Genomic DNA, 20,181 nt, shown 5'->3' on the forward strand with positions numbered 1-20,181 from the left:
AAAATAAAACTAATAAAGAAAAATTTGCTAAAAATAGATTAATAATCAATTTTGTTTTGGTTTTTCATTTTTTTCCCCTCATTGGTGGGCCCAGGCTAAAAACCAGTATTTTTGTGGCAAAATAACTAATGTATAGCAACAAAAAAATTGGAAGACGTCATCGCCATCTGCAGTTGGAAGCGACGGCAACACTGTGAATAGAAGCCCTAAAATGAGCAGAGAATGAGAAATAGCTACCTGGCTCGGGTCCTAACTCGGGCCCTACAGCCAGTACGCTCCCTCTGCTCCGCCGCCGACGTGGAGCTGAAGAATGTCACGAAGTCGAATTTCGAGCCCGCGCTGGCTGAGCTGCGGCGCCACGTCAGGGAAGCAGACTTCGTCGCCATCGACTTGGAGATGACCGGGATCACCAGCGCGCCGTGGCGCGAGATCTTTGAATTTGACCGCCCTGATATCCAGTATTTGAAGGTCAAAGATTCCGCCCACAAATTCGCCGTCGTTCAATTCGGCGTTTGCCCCTTTCGATGGGACCAACATTCCACCTCCTTTGTTGCTCATCCGTAAGCCACTGTGTGTGTGTGTGTGTGTGTGAAAGTCTTTGTATTTTTGCACTTTGAACTATGCTAGGTTGGATTTTGCATTTGTGGAATTGATGAAATGAGAAATTGATTCGGGATTTGTTTCGATTGAGGAGTGATGAATCAGCTTTGTTTTACTGTTTTTTGCAGGCACAACTTCTATGTATTTCCTCGGAAGGAAATTGCGGGTGATGGTTCATCGTACGAGTTCTTATGCCAGACAAGCTCATTAGAATTCTTGGCTAAATACCAGTTTGATTTCAACACCTGCATCAATGAAGGTGGACTTTAGTTTCACGTTTACTCGTTTCTTCTTATGGAGCTTGTGGATGGGGGAAATTTTATTGATCGAATTGTCTGAATGACATGAATCGGTTGACAGTGTTCATCACATCTGTGGTTTCTGTTGTAGCATTAAGCATCATGTTTTTGTGTTCCCTGAACAGTTATTTCAAATACATCTTCTATTGCCTTTTTTATATCTCATGTTAGTTAATAGCTTCTCTCTGTGTAAATTTGCATACTAGCACTGACAAACGAGTGTGAATGTTCGCATACAGTTTGAAAGTCTTTAATGCCATAATAATCTTACTGTGAACTTGCAGTAGTTCTGTTATTAAATGTCAAGATCATCACAATGTTGATACAGTTTCTCAAAATATAATGTACCAATTGGTGATTTATGGCGTCTGCTATTAAGTTTGTATGTGGCAAGTTGTGACTGCTAAGAAAATTTTTCAGAGTTGCACAAACAGTTTGATAGCCTTTATGTTGGTTTATCAATGATCAAATGACACTAATTGATTTTGTGATGCGTCTCTTCTGTTTGGCTTAGGGCTTTAAGAATCTAAGATATCAACTACCATTACTGCGGGAATGTGTTTCTGCTAGTATTATTAGATTGCCTAATTATGTTCTAGTTCCTTTTGTTAGCATGTCGTGGAACTACTTTTACACTGTATTTTGCAACCAATGTTCTTTATTTAATTTCAAAGTCCAGTATTTGCTGATCATGTCTTGACCCAGTGTCTTCTGTCACCACTATTTGGAGATTTTACACGCTTAAAAATCTCAGGAATATCTTATTTATCCAGAAGCCAAGAGGAGGAAGCATTGAAATGTTTAGATTCAATGCACAAGGATGAGGTCCTGGATGTATCTTCCAACTTGAGAAATGTTTCGGATATGCAGCTGGTTAGGATGGCAGATATTCTATTCGCTGAGAGAATGAAAAACGTAGTTGGTGAATGGCGTGCTGGATTGTTACGGGGTGGAAGTTGGGGACCAGAATCTCAAGGAAGTTTAAACGATGTGAATCAGAAATTTCAGACTACTTTCTTCCAAACACGGCCCGCCCTTGCAGTGAATGGCTTGACTTCACGCCAGCTGAAGCTAATTAAGTTGGTAATACAACTTTGGCACTATTATAGGCTTTTGTTCAGTATTAACTGTTTCAGCATCTCTCTCACCATTGTTAAGATTGATTGTGTTAAGAGTGCCCCCTTATGAACTTAGTTCAATCAGTATGTGCAACTATAATAGATGGTATGATCATTTATCATCTTATTTTTACATAGATTTGGTTCCAGGTGAAGGATAAAAAAACATCCTTTCTCTGCTAACTAGAAACCAATCTAGTCAATAGATCTTGACTCAAATGGTCAATATTATTTTCAAAGAGATTAAACCTTTATAAGCATAAAATGATTTTTTGTCTATGATTGTGCTTTCTTATGCATAAAAGAATGCTTTTTTACATGTACTCCTATATAATGGTTTTTGAATATCAAATATGTATGTATATATGCATTCTTAGGTTCTTAACCCTGATAACTTTGTTTCTGGAATGACACGAGCTTCTAAATGAGAAGATGCTCTGCAACCTTAATTTAAAACACTTAGTACTTACAGTTACAGCTGACGTTCTAGATCCAAGCATCATTCAAGTTTTCGGTTTTCCATTTGTTAAAATTATAGTTTCACAAGACCTTCTTCTTGACATCTAGTGACCTTTATGGAAGAACATAGTATGATAGATGATAACTATACCTTTTTCTGTGTGTGTTGGTTCCACCAGGGCACTACAGTTTCCACTTTGCTTATTAAACAATTTACCCCTTACTGAATATTTTCATGTTTATGAACACAGGTGACTGAAAAACATTTCAGTGATCTTGCTTATGTCCATGTAGCTGGTGAAAGTTCTAGTCGGCTACCACTGATAGTCTATACAGATTCTGCAAAAGACAGGGATATTCTGAAGGTGATACTAAGTACAAATGCCTATTAGGAAGGATTATCTCTGTTTTATTTATTTTAAGTTCCTTGTTTCATCTCTCAACTTTGCAACTGCAGATGAAATTAAGGCACCTTTTATGGAGGCTTTAATATTACGAACATTACATTTATTTTAATATTACGAACATTACATTTATCTTTCTCTTTCTCAAAATTTACCATGCATTTACTATTCTTCGCAGTATGAATGATACACATCTTAAAAAGCTTCTCAGTTTGCACTTTTGTCAAATAACCATGATCAGGATTTAACATCACCTTTGCATCATGTAGGGGGAGGTCAAAGCTTGTCAAAGAAAAGCAGCAGAAATAAGTATTAAATCTGCTATTGGGTTCCGACATGTTATTGATCTGCTTTCATCAGAAAGAAAGTTGATTGTTGGTCATAATTGTTTTCTTGGTAATTATCCATGTTACTTATTGAGATTCATAGTAAATTAATCCCACTTGTTATTATCTTCTGTTGTTCTAATTGTCTTTTTTGCTAATGCCTGGAGCAGATCTTGCACATGTTTACAGCAAATTTATTGGTCCTCTCCCTTCAACTGCTGAAGAATTTGTCTCAGCTGTTCAAACATATTTCCCTAGCATAGTTGATACTAAGGTGCTGCTAAACTCAGATGATGTGTTATCGCACATCATGAATAAAAGCAGCACATCACTTTCCAACGCGTTTAACTTACTCTGCCTGCCATCTGTTGCTCCAACTGGTACAAACAATGGGTTGGCAAACATACCACGTGTAAAAGTGGACGTTCAAGTGGATAATCAGAGGTTTGATTCCTTTGCGTTGATTTAATATTAAATTAACAACAAATGTTTGTAAGTGTTGCAGTATGTTATTTTTGCTATTTATAGCTCAGCAGGAGAGTATCTAATTTTTTTGTCAAAAAGGGTGTGTCTGAAGTATTGGCCTGAACATACTTGAATCTTGAAGGCAAAGTGATATCACCAAGTGCATGAAATTTCTAACCCCACGTTATATGCCAAGCCTTCAAATGACAATAATGGGTCAAGTATAATTTACAAATTGTCAAAAGTAATTAGCTTCTTGAATTTTTTTTTGAGTAGTAAGATACTAGTTCAGTAGACCACTTGAGGATATCATTAGAACAAGGAAGAACTGCATACCTTGATTTATATTGAACTCCAGTTTTTTTGTTTATCTTCATGATTTATTTTCCTCATTTGATATTTGGTTGGAAGAAGTAAAGTAAAAAAAAGTACATATATTTGTGATCATTAGTATATGTATTCTGCTGATGCTATTATCCACGTATTCTAAATGTAAAGACTTAGTTACTTTCAGGATATGTTTGACAAGTCGAACTAGAATTGATAAATGAGTTTAAATGATTGATGCATTTTCCCTGGTACAATGTCGTATCTCTTCTTCCCTTTTCTGTTCAGATTATGATAAAATAATTAAATGTCATATGCTTCCCATGGCATGGTTTGTTTATGGATAGGCTTGACAGAAGAACTAAGACGTCTTCAAAGTGAAGGAATATTATTTATGCGTTAAAGTTTAAACAGAACTACAGATTGCCTGTTTCAGGGACCTCTGTCACTAACAAGTAGAATACTTCTGCAGGTTCTCAAATTGGAACTCTGGCGCTAAGCATGAAGCTGGATACGATGCTTTTATGACGGGATGTGTTTTCTCTGAGGCATGCTTCCGTTTAGGAATTGATTTCAACCCACTTGCACCAGGCTTGGTTTTGCAACACAATGAGAAGCTCCAAAAGTATATCAATTATTTATATCTAAGCTGGGCGAATGGAGATATTATTGATCTGAAAACAGGGAAGAGTGGTCCAGACACTTTAGGTTCTGCGATTGGGAGGCGGCGCTGGCCTGCAAAATTTATGTTCTCAAACATGATACTGTTGTGGGGACTACCCACGAAGCTGAAAGCGAAAGATATTAGAGAGTGTTTCTACAAAGCTTTTGGGAGTGGCTCAATCACCTCAGTCCACCAAATGGATGAAACTGCGGCCTTTGTTCAGTTCAGCCGTGCAGAACTGGTTTCAGACTTTCTTGAACTGAAGGATCGTTTAGAGAGAGATAATAACAACCCAATGTCTGTTGTGCATCCTTTGTCAAGAATTCTTGAGACAGGTTGCGTACGAGCTGCCAGTTACGAGACATACAAAGAGGCTTGTCTTTCGCCTCTTTCAGAACTGCTGTTTGCAGACCAGGCAGAGAGACTTGGGATGAAGGGGGAAGCCAGACTTGTGCAATCTTCTGTTGATGTCGATGGGGAAGACAACCGTGAGGAAGAAGGCGAAATAACTTTGCCTACGTTTCGAGAGCTGAAGCAGAGTGGTTCTAGTGTTGGAACCAGCAATTTTCAAACTGATCGAATTATGGATTCTTTGTGTCGCTCTGCAGCTCAGTGAGCAGATAGAATTTATATTGCGTTGTAGGTATTCATGATTAACTTGTTTATATAGTGAAATGTTTGTGAGGTGAAATAGCATATATAGTTATCGATTTCAAATGATTTCCTAGCAACTAATTTAATTATATAATAGGGATATTAAAATAAACATGGCAGTCTCACAAGTAAAACAAAATGATGTGCTAACAGTGAGCAAACAAATCAATAATAGTCCATTACAACTACCATAAATCTACCAAATAACCTAGGCAAAATCAGAAATGAGTTTTTGAATTCGACAAAGAAACAAAGCTAAGCAAACGCATGAATTCCTAGAGGAAGAGCCAAAACGTGACAGCGAGGGCTACAAAAGCAGCAACAAAGTAGGAAACAACAGACAGCTTGGCAGTCGAACTAAACTCCGGCCACCCGGAATCGCCACCAGTAGGAGCCGAAGCTGGCGGAAGATCAGGCTGCAAGGGATGCATGACGCGAACGATGAGCCTCTGGCCCAACTTGCAGTGGCCGGGCTGGCCGCTAATGAAGTAGAAAAAGCCCGGCCTGCTCAGTTCGTAGACAGTGCTGCCGTGTTCGAACTTGGCGATGGGATTGGACGTGTTGCATGTTAGATAGTCGGCGGAGCTCACCTCCATCACCGAGTCTTTGGCGTACTTGAAATCTAGCAAGTAAAAAATAGGAATAGGTATATGTGAAAATTGAAATGAAGATAATTTGTAAATGTAAAGGATGTTCGAGTTACGAAGTGTGTCGTGAATGTGGAATCTGTTCTGTGCGGCCCAGTCGTTGTAGGAGTGGCGCTCTTTTCCGGTTGGTTTTATCCATCCCGTTTCGTCTCCGACCTCGAACTGGTAGGCTGAGGCCACTGCGGCGGAAGCGAGGAGGAGGGCGGAGAGGAGGAGAGCAGCCATTGATCGGAGAATTACAGGTATTTATAGTAGAGAGAATGGAGAAAGGTGAAATACTACTAATGATTATGTGTGTGTGTGTGTATATATATATGTAGAGAGAGTGGGGAGATGGAAGATAGTGGGGTGAATCAGTTAGGCTAACGTGATTTTCTTCTTTGGAATCAGTCAACATACTTCTCCAAATTTCTCTCTTATTTATTCAAATTATACTCTCAGTTAGCTATTTCCGGCCTTTTTCACTTTTCTCCTTTTCCAATTTTATTCTCTGTTTATAAGCATTAGTATGTAGGTATACTCGCAAACAAAGAGTTGCTTGCATCAACTATGTTATACTATTTGATCATTTGAGGCAAATTTTATTCTGATTCAGCATTTAATAATCTCTTGCATGAGTATTTTAGATTTCTTAAGCTATTGACAGGTTAAACTGTACTTGGGTGTATCATAAGTTGTTCAGTCCATCTTCCTCACAACTCAGTGTGAAAATTTTACATAAAAACAAATCCACATAAATTTACTGATTTAGAGTAGAATGATCATTGTTCAATCCAATTAACAAATATAACAGCAAACAATGAACTACATATATGAGTTGCAAACTCAATACTACTATTCGTTTTGTCTAATGAGTTGCAAAACTCTCTATCAAATCAACAAAAGCCACTATATATGCACAAAAAACACAGGGACCCAAAAAAAGAAGAAAGAAATAAAAGAATTCCCAAAACAAGAAAAAAACTCAATCAACTATGATCTCAACATGAGAAGAGCCAGGCGAACCACAATCAGACACAATCTCATCAATACTCAAAGGAATACTGTTGGAGAAACTAAGGCTGGGCTTGGTCTTAGGCACATTCACAGGGTCAGCCTCATTGTTGAGAATCTGCAGCACCCTCCTCATAGAAGGCCTTTCCGCCCCATCCGGATTCGCGCAGCTCAGCCCCACCAGCAGCAGCTTCCTCACCTCCGCCTCTTCAAACTCCCCGTTCATCCTCCCGTCTGCAGCTGCAGTGATCCTCCCTTCCCTATACAGCTTCCACACCCAATCCACCAAGTTCACCATCCTCTGCCCTTCCTCCTCCCTCTCTATCGGCCTCCTCCCACAGGCCAGTTCCAGTATCACCACCCCAAAGCTGTACACATCGGTCTTCTCAGTCGCCTTCCCGTACTGAAGATACTCGGGAGCCAGATACCCCATGGTCCCAGCCGTGAGAGTCGACACAGGGCTCTTGTCATGATCCATCAGCCTAGCTAGCCCGAAATCCCCCAACCTAGCGTTGTAGTTGGCGTCCAGCATTATGTTGCTCGTCTTCACGTCTCTATGGATCACCTGCTGCTCACATTCCTGATGCAAATAGGTGAGCACAGAAGCCAGCCCCACAGCAATCTTGTACCTATACTGCCATTTCAACACAGTCCCATTTTTGGTATCTTGGTACAACACATTGTCCAAACTCCCATTAGGCATGAACTCATACACAAGCAGCAATTCACCCTTCTCCACACACCAGCCTTGGAGCTGCACCAGATTCTTGTGCCTCAAACATGCTATTATCGATAACTCGGATAGGAACTCGCTTTTACCTTCGTGTGAGTGCTTCGACCTCTTGACAGCAGACACTGCCCCGGTCTCAACGAAGTAGGCCTTATACACGGTGCCGAACGCGCCATGGCCAAGAATCCTGCTCTGGTGAAACCCTCTGGTTGCTGATTTCAGCTCTTTGTAGCCAAACTGTCTTGGCCCCATCACCTCTGGTTTTAAGTCATTCTCTGCCTTGATACGCCTCCATTTCGCAACAGAAAACCACACGAAAACTCCAAGAATTGCTGAGAAGAAGGCGGGGCAGCCAATGCCGAGAGCTAGTCCAACCCTCTTATGACTCCTATGCCCGGAATCAGAGACCGGCAACGGAGAATTCAACGGCACAGTGCTGTCGGAGACGTTGTGAGGGCTGAATCTCGGCTTGGAATTGCGAAAGCCGGTGGTTTGAAAGGTCCAGCTCTCGATGAAGTGGAGCTCCGTGCTGCCCTCGGTGGAGGCGGAGAATCCGACGAACATGAGCTCTTTTAGATAGTCGGAGAGATCAATGTCGACGGTGAGCAACGGCTCCTGCGGCTTGAAGCTGGAGTAGCTCAAGAAAACCTCCAATTTCTTGGCGGGGCTGGTGTAATCGATCCAGGAGGTGATGACGTTGCCGCTCTTCAAATCGATCGCCCACGTGAGGGGATTGGCGGTCTGGATTGAGATCAAGCTGTCGACGTCTAATCCGACGTGGTTGTCGTCGGGGTCGTCGAAGTGGAGGTCGAGCTTGGTGTCGAATTCGACGGCGACGAAGCGGTTCTTGGTGAGCTGGGAGGAGTTGACGAGGCCGAGGAAGCCGCCGGGGCTGCCGGAGGTCTGGTTGTTGGGGGAGAGGAAGAAGGTGAGGCCGTCGCCGAAGGAGGGCGGGTTGAGGTTGTGGATGGAGAAGGAGAAGCGGGTGGAGAAGGAGGCGGTGAGGTTGGTGTCGGGGTCGAAGAGGGCGATGGGGTCGTTGAAGATGACGGAGCCGGAGCTGGAGGAGGGGACCTGGAGCTCGCGGGTGAGCCCGACGACGCCGTTTCGGATGTAGGAGTCGCCGAGGAGGCTGAGGTTGCGGATGGTGAAGTAGGGGAATTCCAGATTCACATTCTGCGATGCGTTGCTGCTGCAGAGGAGGATCAAGAAACTGATCAAGGAACCAAGGAGGTTTCTTGAATTCATCATTCCTTCTATTCGGATTGATTAATGTTTTTTGGTTAGTGGGATTGTTGATTTGGATTGGATTTGATGGTTGGGGAAGAGATGAGGAGGAGGAGTGGAGAAATTGTGGTGGAGTTCATGGGTGTTGTGGTGGGAAAATGGGGTTTAAACGGTTGTGGCAAAATGGGAGCGTGCTCTCTTAGTTGAACATGATATATACGACTTCACTTTAAAATTAAACATTCCTTTAAATATAAAAATAAAAATAAAACAGGAATCTAATGGAAAGCAGACTTTGCATTATCATAGATTTGTAACGGTAATATAGGCAGGATAGATTTGGAGGGGACTTGGGGTGGGCTCCTCCCCTTAAACGCCCGCGTTTTATAATAATACTACTACATAGTACTTATTAGTACTGCTATTATCTAATTTTTCATTATTAGATGTCGTCAGATGAGGGGGAATTTAATTCCCATTAATCTGTATGTATTCCAATTGTTTATTGTATTTATAGGTCCAACTACTCTTAACTGTTGGAATTAATTATTTTCTTTTTATGTTTATCTTACTAGGCAGGAATTAAAATCATACTCCATGATAAATCGAGAGCAATGATGGTACGGTATGTATTAAGATTTGGTGGTATTCGAATTTATCAAGTTCAATCACAAGCCCATATATTTTATCATCAGACTATTTTTGTATAAACGTTTTTATATCAAATTACTTAATTATTAGTATTACTCATTTTTACTAGCTAGCTTTGCGAAGTGCGATGCACAACAATAGTTATGCTTATATAAAAAAAATAGTAGAAGATAATCACAGCTAAAGATAGAATAAGAAAAATTAAATTATGAAACGTAAAATGTTGTACTAGTAACTAGTAAGTACTAGTATTAATTTTCATGCATCATCCATAGTTGCATTGCAAAAAATATTGTAGTACATTTATCAAAATAAATGTGTTATGACTTATGAGTAGATCTCAGTTTATTGTGGAAATTATGATAACAAAATTATTTTTCTAAATGATGATAACTTTATCATTTTAATTCCATTTTCCGCATATATGTTGTCATGATTTTCAGTTTATAGTACATATTAAATATTTCATTATTCATCAAATTATTCATTTTCTAAAATAAAAATGAAAGAGAATGAAAATTAAATTAAATTAAATACGTAAAAATAGCATATACACGATCTCTACTACAAGTCCACTACTCCACGCATGCATAAAATTAGCTTTTCACAAAATCTATGAATAATGTTTTAGTCGGCAAAGACTTTAAGATTAATTAATTGAATATGAATAATATGAAATTATAAAATTATGTAACGTAAAGATGTTTTAATATTGCGGTCAAATTCTAATATTGCGGTCAAATTCGTAGAGCTTCGCTTGGGTGATTGCTGTGCATAAAGTGTAGTACATTCTCTCTAAATAAAATAAAATAAAAATGAATAATTTTGTTATGTTTGTGTAGCATAAGCAATCAAGAGTGAGTGGATGATGACTTTAAAAGAAAAATAAAGAATAGTGAAGAAATTCAAAAGAAGCCGTTATACTATAGACAATTATTATGTGCATTGAAATATTTGACCGAATCATAGTATACAGATAGTCAATGATAGATTTCCAAAGCCTTAATTTGGCTAGCTCAGCATCCTCATATTCACACTCTACTGGCCAATATATTTTAGATATCAATCTCTTCCAAGTATTTTATTAATGGGAAATGATACAATCAATTGTTTTGGATGTTCCTAAGCTGTACCATATTAATAAAAGAAGTGATGGAGTAACGTATGTTGATCTAGCAGTAGATTAATTAACACGTGATGCCAAAGGTTTTGAATTTGAGTTCACAACGATACGATTTTTAAAAGTTTTGTAATTTGTCCCTCTTTTGTGAAGGTTTAGAAATCATCCTCTACCTTAGAAACAAAAATATTGTCTTTGCCGCAGTTAGTCATGTATTTATTTGTTCAATATTAGTAATATTTTCTTTTTTGAATTGTCCCATTAAAAATAAACAACACCATCTCTATTTTTAATCTCTATACTATATAAAATTATGTACCAACAAGCAAATGTTTCGTTTTTTATAGACCGGAGGGAGTATAATCAAAGAATGTGAAAATTCCCTTATAAGTTTGTAGTAACAAAGAAATTATTAATCCCCCAATTTAACAATTTATGCCAGTTATTATAGCATGAAAATCAGTAATTGCAAAGAGGTGAGGTGCATGATTGGTTGGAAAGCAGGAGGACACTGAAATCCAGGAACCTTGGAAACTGTAAACTAGACTTCTTCAAACACACAGAATACCATGTGTCATGCTCAAACACTATTAAATTTTTCTATTTTTACTCATTTATCAATCAAACATCTGAATGATACTATTATACAAAATTAATCTAAAAAAATAATTTTAAAAAACCTTGTGGTCAGTCATAATTTAAACAAAAATGCATATTTAAACCACATGCAATGGAGCCGTTGTGAAATAGGAAAAGTTAGACGGCCCCAAAACTAGTTAATTTGTACGATTATGCTCTAGTGTGAAGCTACCCTTTTAATTTGTTTAATAACACTAACTATTAGTGCATCTTTAATCCAGCATAGAATTAACTAAGTAGGAGTATTGGTTTTCATCTCGCTGTAAATTAGCTTAGAAATTTAATACTAGTACCTTAGTTCTATTTCATTATCTCTATCTTGTGCGCTTTGCTTATAGTAGATGGATAATAAATGCAATCTCTAAAGTTTCCTTATACTAATAATTTCGTACCTAGATTAAAAGGGTGTTAAATTGGGGGTTTAAAGTATTTTAACAAAATAGTGACGAGCAGAAAAATAACCAAAATCCTATGAAAATGTAAGTGGACTGTTAGAAATTTAGAATCATCCTAAATAGAATTTCCTTGATTGCTGATGTAGTTATAATTTCAAAATGGGCCACTGGAAGCCCATCACATAGCTAGAACACAAATGAGTCCAAATGAAGACCCAAATGTTTTCACGGTAGTACCATTTTTTTCACATAAACTGCATGCCTTTTTTAGTACATACTCACACAATTAAATTCAAAACTAGTAAACCACAAAATGCATCAACGTCCATTAATAAGCATTTCATTTATTCATTCCCTCTCATAATAGATGTTACACTTTCCTTTTTAATTTGTTACAAAAGAGGTCATATTTTCATTTTTGGAAAACTCTTTCTCACATAAATATAAAAATTATATTTTCTCTTTCCATTTAACACACAAAACAAAATCTCATAAAATCCCATGTCGTCCCACAAGTGTGACATTCTTGTTATGGGACGGAGGGAGCTAGTATTTTTTATGAGATGATGACATATGGGCCACACCTTTTTATAAGCTTGTTATAGTTACTTGAAATATTTCCGTGCACAAAATCCAAACATAGCTAGTGAAAATATGAATTTCCAATAACAAATCACCCCACAAACTAAACGTTTATTGTGGAGTCAAAGGACCAAAAGTTTAATAAATGTTCATATAGAATCGAGGAATAGGTTAGCTAGAAAAATTGCGGACCTGCACTCGGAATTTCGACTCGTTTGCTAGTTTGCTAGCACAAAGTGCTAGCAATCAGTATTTTAACAATAGACCGGTAATATATATCGGTAAATTCGTTATTAACGGTAAATGTGGTTTTATATTTCTCTTATATTTTTCTTGTGCATTCTATTATAATAAAATTGATTTTTAACAATCCTTTGTATTTATTTAATTATAAAAATTCTTATATACAAATTTTATAAGATTAGTGATTAATTAAAAAATAATTTTGCATTTTTCTCCAGTAGGTTCAATGCAACTAGTATTGTTTATCCTATTTCAATTTTTATTATACAAAATATTTCATCCGTTTATATATCATATCTTGCCATTTTGATAAGATATGAATTGTCTTCATTGTTGACGCATTTGTGTTAAAACAGATGTCATTCTTCTTCCGCTACCGACCTCAAGCCGCGATTGTTGCACGCCTTAACCGACGTGTATACACTCCATCGCAACTGATGAATCTTCACATGAAGTACAAATACGCTGCTGTTCCGACGACCCCACAAGGGGGCTTGGAAGTCAAGGTGAAGTTCCTTGACGAGATTGCATCGAAGGCGTGGTCCCTTATTGCGGAGAGAGCCAGCAACGTGAAGAGCCGCGATCTGCTATGTGCGCAACTTGCCATGTATGTCGATGAGGGCTTGGAGGACGTACATCGTTACCACGAGGACATCGGCCCACACATTCTAAATCAATATAAACATAAATTTTTCTGTTATTTGGCGAGAAGAAACAAACGTGAAATTTGGTTTAAACAAACAACATTTTTTTGATAACATCTAAAAAATGTCAGATCGTTACATATATCGGTAAATTCATTATATTTGGTAACATATACCGGTAAATTCGTTATTACCGGTAAATTTGGTTTTAAATCTCTCTTATATTTTCTTGTGCATTCTATTATAATAAAATTGATTTTTAACAATTATTTGTATTTATTTAATTATAAAAATTCTAGTTTACAAATTTTATAAGATTAGTGATTAATTAAAAAATAATTTTGCCTATTTGATTTTTGTCCAGTAGGTTCAATGCAGTGAAGCAAACAATCTTATTCAAATTTAATGAATTTGGTTATGAATTTTGTAGTTCTTTGTTCTCATAATATTCAAATATTCTTATTTGAGAAGTTCAATGCAGTGAAGCAAACAATCTTATTCGAATTTAATGAATTTGGTTATAAATTTTGTAGTTCTTTGTTCTCATAATATTCAAATATTCTTATTTGAGAAGACAAATGTAAGTAAAAAAGTTAAAACATATTTAATTATGTTAACATTCAACATTATGCAATATAATTATATCATATGCTATAACGATGTCAAACGATGCGAAATTTAAAACACAATATGAATTTAACCGTGCGAATTTCAAACAATGTTGGAACGTGCAAACTTCAAGCAAACCTAGGGTCCTTAGATTATTATAAATAGGGATTTTGTGCATTGAAACATTAAGAAATCCTAACATGTTTTATTTAAGACTAACCACACAACAATAATTTAGAGTCTAAACAAAATTGTGTATTGCTGATAAATCCTAAATAACCAACATAAAGTAGTCAGAACCAACAACATATTAAGATCAGAAGATTAAAAAAAGAGAATAAGAGAATATAATGATGTTTATGGTTAAGAAAATGTGTTAATTACAATAAGTATTCATAATATTATAAACGATTAAAAACATTATAAAGAATAACAAAAAGATAAATGTGCTTCTCTCAACCCACATTAAATGTAATATGTTATATTCGGTAAACGATTTTATACAATTTTAATTTATGATATGAGCGGAGTAAAATAAAAATAGAACAAATAACTAAAAGAAGATGTGCGATAAATGATCAAATAGTGGGTTAGTTAGAATAAGATATACAAATAAAAGAAAATATATGTGCAGCTAAAGATCTAAGAGAAAAAAATAACATAACTTGAACAAAAATATTGGAATATTTACTTAGATTTACAAAAAAAGGTATAATATTCTTTCATCTATTCTAATAAAAAAAAATGACTCATCATTGTATTAGCACAAATTCGAATCTAGGGAATAAACTGAATAATTGACAAAAACTTTTGGCTTCTATACTCCATCCTGAACTGCAGATTCATAAATCTAAATAAACCTCAATAGCTTTATTGTTTCGAAGTAGAAATGTAGATTACCAAAATGTTTCAATAAATGTAATGCAGAGAAAAACGTTCAAGCTTGTAACATTTATTATCACGTCTATGCTTTAAGAAGGGAAACATAATAACAATAGATTCTACACACTCAAACGCAACATATATAATTCTTTGATGTATATTTAAACATTTTCAAAATGCAACATAGTGGCAGTTTGGTGAATATCAACAGAACTACCACTTTAGATAGTTATAGATAGATTATTGGGCATACTAGAACTCTAGAAGAATAATGATCGTGATGACTTAAATCATTATTGAAAAAATAAAATTGGAAGTCTTGAAGAGGTTCTATTTAAAATTGAAATCATACTAGAACCTGTGTTCCGACTTGTATATTTTTTAATTGACATAATCGATGATCAACCTCTAATCAATCAATGAATAATGTGTAAATTTAATAATGTTGTATTACTCTAGTGACATGTGAATTGCTATTTATATAACAGGACACATAGTACTCAACTTTCTCTCCCTCTTGCTCTCCAAAATGCCACACAATCTCTCCACACAACAATAAGCAACCATCTCTCTGTCTTTTCCCTTGTTCCTTCTCCTAAGATGGGAACGTTGGTAGAGTAAACTAATTTATTGAACTTTTATTTCTTGTATTTTACTCTCTCATTTTCATTATCCCCTTTTGTGGGAGTAGTTTCCTTCTCTTTTGTTTGAGTGGAAGAAGGCACCTTCCCTCTTGATAATTTTCCTTGAGTTCGTTTCATTGAATTTGATTATATTGCACTGGAACAGGTTGTACCTAGCAATGCAATGGTAGAAACATATGTTCGAGTATTGCTCATTTCACCTCATGCACTATTTCGATCACTCATGACGGTAATTGTTACCTGCACTCCAATTATTTTTGGTCTTTATATAAAAAATGTCTCATATAATGGGGCCTCTCATGAGAATGGCTAGAGACAGCTTTTTTACTCCATTAGAAACGGCTTTTTTTATGTTTCTAAATATATCATTAAAAAGCGTCCTTATTGGTGGTGTGCCAAATAAAAATAAGGATGCAAATAGTGAGCGTCGGTGAATTAATTTGGGATGCTTTTAATAAGCGTCCCTAAATGCAAATTAGGAACACTATTAAAAAGCGTCTCTAAATGCAAATTAGGGACACTATTAAAAAGCGTCCGTAAATGTTTAGAGACACATTGAGACTATTACCAAACCCTTTAAATGAAGAACAACACAAAATAATTTCATTGGCTCTATAAATTGTAACATACACTAAATTTCAAGATCATTGCAAATATACACATTCCAAATACAAATAAAGCTTCATATCAAAATCTATCATTAAGTCTGCAAGTGTTCAACTTTACAAACCAACCAAATATATTCATACATCGAAAACCCAGAGCCCTATAACCAAGACTCGACCTTTGCCTCATACAGATCGCAAACTAACACTAAATTAACTAACATTAGTGTTAACAGATAGTCACAAAAAAAACTGGGTAACAATCACCTGAGGTGATAACCACCGGATGGTCATCCAAGATGCCAATTAACATTCTTCTGTATTAGTGTGTACTCTTGCTCAATGCCATACCTATCAAAAAGAAAGAAAGAAAACATTAGAATGAGCATGCTATACAAAAATGTACTTGCATTGCATCTGAGGAGAGATAAAGGAAAGAGGAACGAGATGAGAGAAATGAGGTGGGTAGGGTGAGAGAAGGGGCATTTATGGGTAACAAAGTGTAACACTGCACAGTTGCACCAATTTCGGGGGATAGAACAAGGTGTAACAGTGCACAATCGCACCAATTTTCGTGGGATAGGACTCATAGGAGTATCACGATTTATTGGTTTAACTTTTCGGGCTAGGACGGGCTTCATCACTTTCATGGGCCTTGTGATTGCCCAAACATGGCAATCGAACGACCATAAACTAAAGCCTATCATGGCATTTCCACTTGTTTCTAGTCAATCAAACGAGACCTAGGTGGACTTTTTTATTTTTGGTGGACTCGGCATCACAAACTATTACTCCCTATTTTCGAAAAATAAAGTGAATTGATACTAATATACTGCTAGTAACTTGTTTGGCGGAAAAAATTATTACTCCGAGTACAAATTTAATGGCATTGATGCCCTACTACATTGTTTTTATACAATTACAAATTACAATCACAGAAAGAGAGGAAAATTGTAATTGTATGCACTTTCCAAATTTTATCGTGAAAGAGATGCACAGACCTAATTGGCGATCATCTTTATATTGGTGATCATCTTCATTTTTAAATAAAACACACATGAAAAAAGAAAAGAGAAACAGTAAACAAGAAACGTCGTCGTATCTGAGAGAGACATTGGTCTTGTGTTTTCACTACATAGTAGGGGATCCATCGTCCATCCGTATCCATCCCCTCCACTACTCTTTCTCCATTCATTTCCTTCCACTTCTTTTTCTCCATTCTCTTAATCTAAACAAAAAACCCTAAATCTTGACCATGAATCCCGCATAGTTGCCAAAATTTAAGGTGCTTTTCTATTCCGGTTTGTTTCGTCTTCGATTTGGTAGATCCACAAGTGTTATCATCGGGAATTCTGTTTAATTTTTTGATTTTGAAGCGCGAGTTCCGTGATTTTATCGGCAGATCCGTGAGTTTTTGTGGTTCTATTTTAATTTTTTGAAGCGTGATTCTGTTTAATTTTTTGATTCCGTATCGATAACAAAAGTTTAGATATGTAAAGTGTATAAACAAAGTGTCTCAAAAAAGCTTGGAAAATAAACTGATTTCTTAATATGCAAAGCTTGAGCACTCTGAATGCAGAAACATGTTTGCTTTATGTATTTCTGAATGTTGGAATTGATCTTCTCTGAAATCATTTAATGTCGTTTCATTGTCTGAATAGACTCCCTACAATGTCATTAGAATTTAGATACTTGGATGAGTTGTATTATACATTACTAGTGTTAACACCCGTGCTATGCACGGGCCAAACGATTTTAAAAAAATAATGTTGACTAATAAAGAAAAAAAGAGAGAATAACAATAGCGTCTATGATTAGAAAAATGTTTTAATTACAATAAGTATAAATATTTAATAACAATATCAAGAATTAAAAAAGGAAAACGTACTCCTTCGAACTCAATCTAAATAAAAAAAATTATAAAATTGATATAATTCAATCTGAATATAGATAGAAAAATACATTCAGATTGAAACAAACATGATGATGCAACAGTGCTCCCTTCCATATTTGGCGTATCAAGTTCATCACTATCAACATCATTTATAAGCCAAAACCCAATTAATTCAAGCCCAAAATCCAATCCTATTGTAAAAAAATTTAATATTATAAAATTAAATTTTGTAGAATACATATTAATTAATAAAATAATTAAAGAAGGGAAAAAAATGTAAATAGTTTAATCTCATGGTACATGTTATAACTAATTCAATAATTATGAATAAAACAAATAAAACAGATTTTTTGATAAATATAGAATTTATTAAATAAATAAAAACAACAATATATAATAAAAATAAAATTCTCATATTTACATATAAATATTAAAAACAATTATTATACAATCATTATAAATCTCTAATTACACAATTAAATGGCCCAACACATTAAAACACACACCAAAAAAAGAATGGAATAAGCCCAATTCGATTTTTTAAATTGTCCCATGCATCTAAACAATGCAGGCCCAGAAAATCAAAAGTCCAATAACAATATTATCATTAGTTGGGAACTAATTAACTTAATTAGACTATATCAAATATAATTAACACACTTAGGAAACAAAACCATAATTTATACACCATATATAAGAGCATCCACAGTTGGGGAGCCGCGGCTCTCGGCCCAGGCTTGGGCAGCCCGCGGCCCCCCACTACTGAGGCGAGCCATGCCCACGGCTCGGGGGGGTGGACGAGAGAGAGCCGAGCGCTCGGCCAGGCCGAGGCTCTTGGGCAGGCGGCTCGGCCCGCCACTGCAAGTGCCGAGAGCCGCGGCCCTGCCCACCGAAATTAATTTTTTTTTTTTTTCAAAATTTTTAATATATTCATCCATTCTCCCCCAATTTTTTTACCCCAAACCAAACTCTACACTTTCCACTTGATTTCAATTTAAGATTCAAAACATGGATTCCGACGATGAAAATTTTCAGCGCTTGGTCGATGAGGAGTTCGAAGAACTCGTTGCAGCGGTGCAAGATGAAGCCGACGAGGAGGAGGCGGCTTTGGCGGCGGCGGCGGCCATCCCTCGGCCGAGATACCGTCGCCGGTTTATCAACCGTGACCATGTCGGAGCCGACCAGCGGTTGATGGAAGACTACTTCGGCGACAACCCCCGTTATCCGCCGGAGATTTTTCGTCGGCGATTCAGAATGTCGCAACGACTCTTCAACCACATTGCGGATTGTTTGTCTCAGCGATACAGGTGCTTCACCTTGCGGAGTGATGCCGAGGAGGCGGCTTTGGCGGCGGCGGCGGCCATCGCTCGGCCAAGATACCGTCGCCGGTTTATCAACCGTGACCATGTCGGAGCCGACCAGCGGTTGATGGAAGACTACTTCGGCGACAACCCCCGTTATCCGCCGGAGATTTTTCGTCGGCGATTCAGAATGTCGCAACAACTCTTCATCCACATTGCGGATTGTTTGTCTCAGCGATACAGGTGCTTCACCTTGCGCAGTGATGCCACCGGTCGACCCGGATTGTCGACATATCAGAAGTGTACGGCCGCAATTAGGCAGCTTGCCTATGCCGGACCTGCTGACATGTTCGACGAATATCTACAGATGGACGAAACGACTGCCCTCAAGACGCTGAGGCAGTTTTGCAAGGGTATCAAAGAACTCTTCAAAGGGGAGTACCTACGGAAACCGACGGCCGAGGAATGCCAGAGACTGATAAATATGCACGGGACAGTGCATCATTTTCCGGGCATGATGGGCAGCATCGATTGCATGCACTGGGAGTGGAAGAACTGCCCGGTGGCTTGGAAGAGGCAGTTCACTTCTGGTTTCAAAGGGCGACATCCCACGATGATTCTTGAAGCCGTTGCTGACTACCGCTTGCGAATCTGGCATGCGTATTTTGGTGTCGCTGGGTCGAACAATGACATCAACGTTCTACAATCATCGCATCTCTTCAATGACGAGTCCCGGGGTGAGGGTCTGCAGATCAGCTTCGTGGCCAATGGCACGCAGTACAACAGGGCATACTATTTGACCGATGGAATATACCCACGCTGGCCCGTGTTTGTCAAGACGATCCGACAACCTGTTGGGCCGAAGCAGACCTATTTTGCAAAAAAACAAGAGGGTGCTAGGAAGGATGTTGAGCGGGCTTTCGGAGTCCTCCAATCGCGATGGGCCATTTTACGGTGTCCGGTTCGACAATGGCACGAAGATGATGTCGCGGACATCATGACTGCGTGTATCATACTGCACAATATGATAATAGAAGACGAAGGCTTTAGTGCAGAGCG

General features: G+C 37.4%; 3 protein-coding genes across 4 annotated transcripts; 1 reads left to right on the plus strand and 2 right to left on the minus strand.

Moving 5' to 3' along the window:
• The first annotated feature begins 157 nt into the window (after window positions 1-157).
• Window positions 158-5,353, plus strand: LOC125196255 (poly(A)-specific ribonuclease PARN). Of its 2 annotated transcripts, XM_048094697.1 has the most exons (7): window positions 158-560; window positions 729-859; window positions 1,654-1,982; window positions 2,728-2,841; window positions 3,150-3,276; window positions 3,377-3,650; window positions 4,471-5,353. In XM_048094697.1, the coding sequence occupies exons 1-7, from the start codon at window positions 223-225 to the stop codon at window positions 5,276-5,278; spliced, it is 2,121 nt and encodes a 706-aa protein (XP_047950654.1). In that variant the 5' UTR covers window positions 158-222; the 3' UTR covers window positions 5,279-5,353. The 2 variants fall into 2 exon arrangements, with proteins under 2 accessions (XP_047950654.1, XP_047950655.1); XM_048094698.1 differs by lacking the exon at window positions 158-560 and having other exon boundaries at window positions 1,673-1,982.
• A 115-nt stretch (window positions 5,354-5,468) lies between these two features.
• LOC125192747 (mavicyanin-like) lies at window positions 5,469-6,223 on the minus strand. Its single transcript, XM_048090381.1, has 2 exons — window positions 6,020-6,223; window positions 5,469-5,938 (listed from the first exon to the last, which is right to left on the minus strand). The coding sequence occupies exons 1-2, from the start codon at window positions 6,186-6,188 to the stop codon at window positions 5,592-5,594; spliced, it is 516 nt and encodes a 171-aa protein (XP_047946338.1). The 5' UTR covers window positions 6,189-6,223; the 3' UTR covers window positions 5,469-5,591.
• A 458-nt stretch (window positions 6,224-6,681) lies between these two features.
• Window positions 6,682-9,078, minus strand: LOC125192746 (probable L-type lectin-domain containing receptor kinase S.7). The gene has a single exon (XM_048090380.1). The coding sequence runs from the start codon at window positions 8,935-8,937 to the stop codon at window positions 6,928-6,930; it is 2,010 nt and encodes a 669-aa protein (XP_047946337.1). The 5' UTR covers window positions 8,938-9,078; the 3' UTR covers window positions 6,682-6,927.
• Window positions 9,079-20,181: the final 11,103 nt, after the last annotated feature.

Source organism: Salvia hispanica, chromosome 6 (genome assembly GCF_023119035.1).
Source record: "Salvia hispanica cultivar TCC Black 2014 chromosome 6, UniMelb_Shisp_WGS_1.0, whole genome shotgun sequence".
Taxonomy (NCBI): domain Eukaryota; kingdom Viridiplantae; phylum Streptophyta; class Magnoliopsida; order Lamiales; family Lamiaceae; genus Salvia; species Salvia hispanica.